At 29.6% G+C, this 6,000-nt stretch overlaps 1 protein-coding gene across 1 annotated transcript; it reads left to right on the top strand.

Moving 5' to 3' along the window:
• Nucleotides 1–3,185: 3,185 nt before the first annotated feature.
• On the top strand, nt 3,186–4,399 carry LOC114579381 (L10-interacting MYB domain-containing protein-like). Its single transcript, XM_028693758.1, has 3 exons — nt 3,186–3,312; nt 3,403–3,491; nt 3,577–4,399. Exons 1-3 carry the CDS (start codon nt 3,186–3,188, stop codon nt 4,003–4,005), a joined length of 645 nt encoding a protein of 214 aa, XP_028549591.1. The 3' UTR covers nt 4,006–4,399.
• Nucleotides 4,400–6,000: the final 1,601 nt, after the last annotated feature.

Raw genomic sequence — 6,000 nt, forward strand, 5'->3', positions numbered from 1 at the left:
TGCCGGAGAACGCTTTGGTAGTAGGGTTATCGAAACTCCAGTAAGTACTGATGGAATTTGACTGCAGTGAGAAACAAGAAGAAAATTAGCGATCGGCCTTTTTCTACGCACGTGAATAGGGTTTCAAGACTGATGGCATGAAAGGTTTTATCCTAATATTAGGGCTCGAATTTATATACTCTTCGGAAATATATGTAGTATTTATTTTTTGAAAATATATTATTTGAAATACTATTTTAGATAAAAAAAAATTCTCATATAATTTTTAAAATATTTATTTAAAGTTTAATACTAACAATATTAGTTTAAATATGATTACACTACTATCAAATATGTCAACCCAGCTGTTAAATCTGTTTGTAATAATTTGGACATTGACACTTATTTTTTATTGATATATATAAAATGTGTGTTGATTATTTGTCTCATTGTGCAATAGAAAATCATATTTTTCTTTATTAAATATGATTTACACTACTATCAAATCGGTCAACTCAGCTGTTAAATCTGCTTGTAATAATTTGGATATTGATACTTATTTTTTATTTATATATATAAAGTGTGTGTTGATTATTTGTCTGATTGTGCAATAGAAAATCTTTTTTTTTAATTTTACTCTTTGTTTTTTCGTTGGGGGTGGTTTAGACGTATTTGATATTGTAGAGTTTTAGGATAAAATAAATTTTCTATATATTAAAATGTAAATAACTTAAAATCAATCTAAGACTTCATATTTTTTCAAAAAAAAAAAAAAAAAAAAAAAAAAAAGAAAAATTACATAGCTTCCTTTAAGGAATCAAGGTTTCTAAAATTAATATGATCATGTATAGCCTACTTTGTCACATATAAAAAATCATCACTTAAGAACTAGATAATAAAAAATCTATATTCATGAGTTTGCATTATGTACACCTTCATAATCAGACACCATGACCTCAAAGCCAAATAATATGCCTAATCCTCTAAATAAAAAATAACCTTTCCTCTTCTTCATATGCATTTGATATCAAATTTTATGATTTTAAAAGCATTCTGGTTCTCCAAGATTAAAATTACTTGTATAATCAATTTTCATTCACTAGATATTGTACTTTTCATTTATCCAGCTAGGTTTCTAGATATTCTTCACCTGCTTGTAACTTTGTTTCGTTTTCACTAGTGATAAAAAAGAACAGGTTATGGAAAAAAAAGTATTTTTTACCGATTATTAATTATTATTTAGATTTAATAGTGACTATTTTTGTTAAACTAGGACTTGAGACTAACATAATAATCTCGTAATCCCAAGTTACCCAACAATTATTATGATATTTATGTTTCAATTTTGTTATTGTTATTCACTAAATTCAATTCATTGGCTTGATCTTTTGCTAATTTTTTGGTTATTTATTAAATTTTGTCATTTATTTAAGTATTTAACTAATTAATTTTGACCATATGTTAATTTTTTATTCACATTGAATTCTTAAATATTTATATTTTTCATAAATATTAGACCAAATTATGAATTCAATGCCTTTGAGTTTGTGTTATTTGGTTGTAATTAGTTTTGATTTTTATAAGTTTAGCCCATTTAATTAATTAGTTAATTCAAGTAATTAGGGAACTTTTTATTTAAGCCCAAATCAACTAAAACCTCTTAAAATCTTTTCCAAATGTCATTGCTGGCTCTTAGGGATGATTACAAGTGTTTGGAATTATTTAGAGAATTTATTTTTCTTTAATTATTTTAATTAATTAATAAATAATTTTTTTAATTTCAAATTACTTTTTATTTTGAAAGAATTTCAAGTGGTTTTTAATTTTCTTTTATTTAGCTTTTAATTATGAGCATTATTAAGCTTAAAATACAATTTTATGATTTATTTTGGATTTATTATGAACTAATGAAAATCATATATCAATTATGCATGTCAAATTTAGGCTCACTAATTGATAGACTGAATGAACTACAAATGCAATAAAATTTAAAATAGATGTTTATCTAAACATGTGCTTGAAACTCATTAAATTTGATTTCATCAAAGCGTTCATATGTGTCATAATCAATTCCCCAAGGTAAATGTGCCTATATCTTTCAGGAATTAATTTGGCACTCTACTATTTGAATTTTTATAAAATTAGTTTTATTCTAACCCTTGCATAAACAAAAACACACCACATCAATTTTAAGCCCTAATTCTATATGCAATGATCGCCATGAATTTTCAAATATTTAGGTCAAAATATGACCGATGTATTTGAAAATTCAAGATAGAGAAGTGTGAGCCTCAAATATGCTCAAGAAAGCTATAATATGCAAAGAGCATAACAAAGTTTAGGTCAGCCAAATTTGAGTTCAAATCATTTAGTATATAGAGAGTAATTGAGACAATTTTAAAAATATTTAAAGTGTTATTACTCTATATACAATCAATTTTATTTTTAGTTGGAAGGGTTTTGTTCCCTGACTCTATGGAGCATTTATAAGCACCAAATTGATTAGGGATTTAATTATAATGAATTTTTAAAAATATAAGTCAAATCATGACCCATATATTTGTAAATTCAGCCATGGTTAAGATTGATCTCAAATGGGACTCATGAAATCATAGTATTAAAAGACAAGCTCTAAATTACAACATTCAAATTAAATTACAACATTCAAATTATATCTCAATCAGACGAATAATCACGGAGTATTTATCAAAATTTAATAGACATATAAATCTAAATTACTCCATAAATACCCATCAATATTCCCTAATTTTATTTTTAAAATATAGGGCTTAAAATTTCAAATCCATAGAGGAATTATTTGTCAAATTTGATGAAGAAATAAAATTTCTATGATTTTTCAAAGTTCTTGGATTTAAATTTGTTTAATAAATGATTTAAAATAAATCTAACTTGTGGCAACGCCTTTACACTACACAATGGGGTGGAGTAGCAATGCGATGGTCAGCCAAACGTCACTCTGTGAATGACTACATAACTATGTCGTCATGGTTGAGAGTTGTTGAATCCACATATTTTAATAGACATATAAATCTAAATTACTCCATAAATACCCATCAATATTCCCTAATTTTATTTTTAAAATATAGGGCTTAAAATTTCAAATCCATTGAGGATCAATGCCAATGAAAACTATAGCATAAATTTAAAAAAAAAAAAGCTTCCACTTACAGCGATTAATTAATTCAATGGGTAAACCAAAGGATGGCGGGCCTTCCGCAACATGGGAAAAAGATGTGAAGATTATATTTTGTGATTTATGTCTAAGAGAGATTGAACTCGGCAATCGACCAACTACACACTTCAATAAAGAGGGTTGGACGAATTTAATTAAGAATTTTTTTTGAAAAAACTGGAAGAGAGTATGATAAAGTTCAGTTAAAAAAAATTGGAAATTATGGAAAGAATTGAAGCGTGGATCCACTGGACTTGGTTGGGATCCTAGGAAGAAAATCATTGACGCATCTGATGAATGGTGGAAAGAAAAATTAGAGGTAAATAATCATTTTATACGTTTCATATATTAAACTAATTCAACCTTCTTGTTAGGCCTTCTATAAATTGAATATTTATTTCTAGGTTGTGCCAAATGCAAAAAAGTTTAGATACAGTGGCATTGATCCTGAGCTTGAAGATAAGCTAGATCTTATGTTCCAAGGTGTTGTTGCTACCGTGGATCATGCTTGGACTCCAAACCAGAGACTTAACCATGAAAATGATACTGAAGATTTTGAACACACTGATATAGGTTCTGAGTCTTTTGAAGATCCTTCACAAAATCTTGAAAGCATCAATGATTATAGCCAATTGAAACGTCCTTCATCTACAACGTCAACCGGTAGAAGGAAAAGAATATTTGGTTCAACATTTCTAAGAAGCCAAATAACCCAGCTTGTAAATTCTTGCACAAATATTTCCTCTGGAATTAGTGCATCAAAGTCAATAACTGATACTCCATCCCTTTCTGCTGCCATTAAAGTTCTTAAAGAAACAACTGAAGCATTTTAAGATATGCCACTGTATTTGTTTAGTACAAAGCTTCTCGAGGATCCAACAAAGTGAGAAATTTTTATGTCAATTTGTCCTGATCGAAGAGTTAATTATCTTCGATATTGCTACGGAAATCATGATACAACGTCATAGATTCCTGGATATTTATGTTTTTCTTTAAAAACATTAGTTTTGTATTTTGATTGTGTTGTTCTGAACAGTTTGAAATATTTTTTTACTGCAACAATTGAAAGATCTTACGTTTATCTCACGTTTATCTTATGTTTATGAAATTGCAATGTCTTTCTTTTGTTAAAAATAAAGATGAGGACCTTCAGAGAACATTAAATGCTTTCATGGCATATTTTAGCTGATTCTATGAAATGGTACCAAAGTTTGTATAAGAAGTCGGTATGCATGCTAAATTTCTGTATAACAAAGAGGCATGCAACCAGCAAAAAGAATTTTAAGACTTTGGGGACCAAAATCTGTGAAGGAGAGGCATCGGGTTCCTTCCAGTTTTTCAACTTCTTCCACCCTTTGGAACGGGATAGTTCCAAATTCCATTCATTTTGCACCTGAGGTTCAATTTCCTGAGCAACAATCTCCATCAGACCACCATCTTTAGCAATAGAATTCTCCTCCAGATTTTGTATATCATCCTTGACCTGCATTTTTGAGACTTCTCTCCAAACGGTTTTCTGGGTAAAAACCGGCACCATACCATCAGACACATTACTCTCCTTCTTCATAACAATGTTGTCAATCATATCCTTACTAACTGTTTCAACACTTTCCTGAGCTTTGTTCATTTCCCTCCAAACTGTTTTAGTGTTTATGCCCTGGCCAGCAGTTTTAACATTTAAAGATTGTGTTTTGTTCCCAGTTCGAGCAAAATTTGTTCTCCTTCTTCTCGTTACAATAGTCCATTCACTCATATCTTTGTCAATACCCGAACTATTCATATCAGCAGAACAAGCCTTAGCAATAGAATTTCCGTCACTACTACAAATATGTCCATCCACCGTGCCAGCTCCTGGATCTATTAAATTTTCTTTCTGAACACAATAATTCTCCATCCCTTGCTGTTTAGGTCGATTACAAGCCTAAAGTCTTGAGAACGAGTCTCATGAATTTCAAATATATTTTGAATTTTATGTATGTCTTTTCTTGAAAGCACGTCATAATTTCTTGAAAGCACATCATACTTGAGTAAACTTTTGGACCAAGGTGTTATTTTAAATCAAGTTGGAGACTTTTATTGTAGTGTGTCTTGCCTTGACCACTGAAAAAATAAAAGCTCCTCACTCCTCAGAGAATGCTGATTTTGGCAGGTTGCACACACCATGCATATGTCGAGTCTTTGATTCTTTTTGCTGGTTGCATGCCTATTTGTATACATGGCCTGATACATTTGCCTAATGAGAATATTGCAAGGCAAGTAAGTTTTCTTTTGTTTTAAAATAAACTGCTTGTAGTTTGTATGTAAGCAACTTTGGCTTATGATGAAGCATCGTTTTCTTCCGAAAGCTGCTCATATTAATATGGGGTGTTGTAGTTGCAGCTGTGAAATATATGCTTAGAATGTTTCTGAAATTCAGGCCATTATTGATACCTTGGTCAATACAAGAGTACTCTTGTGTATAGAATATTCTCATAGCTGTAGATTGATGCATTTAACGAATTTTTTTTTGCTGTTATGTAGTTTTTTGTGGTAATTTTAAAATTGAGTTGTGATTAAAACATGATAATTTGTGCAGTCCCTTTCAGGTTTGATACCTTATCGCCGGATGATAATGTTTCACTTGGAAGAAAGAAATCAAAAGGTAAGGTTTTCTTGTGTTAATAAAGTTGAATTATAGAGAGCATAAAACTTGTTTATAGAAATAATCTATTAATACTTATTACTATCTATATGCAAGAATGGAATGTAATGTGAATTTATGTGAGTCAGCAGATATTGCAAATATTAAAAAGATTATACTTGCGGCAATATGTGTTATAAATGAGTAT

This window comes from Dendrobium catenatum, unplaced genomic scaffold (assembly GCF_001605985.2).
Source record: "Dendrobium catenatum unplaced genomic scaffold, ASM160598v2 fragScaff_scaffold_361, whole genome shotgun sequence".
Lineage (NCBI taxonomy): Eukaryota > Viridiplantae > Streptophyta > Magnoliopsida > Asparagales > Orchidaceae > Dendrobium > Dendrobium catenatum.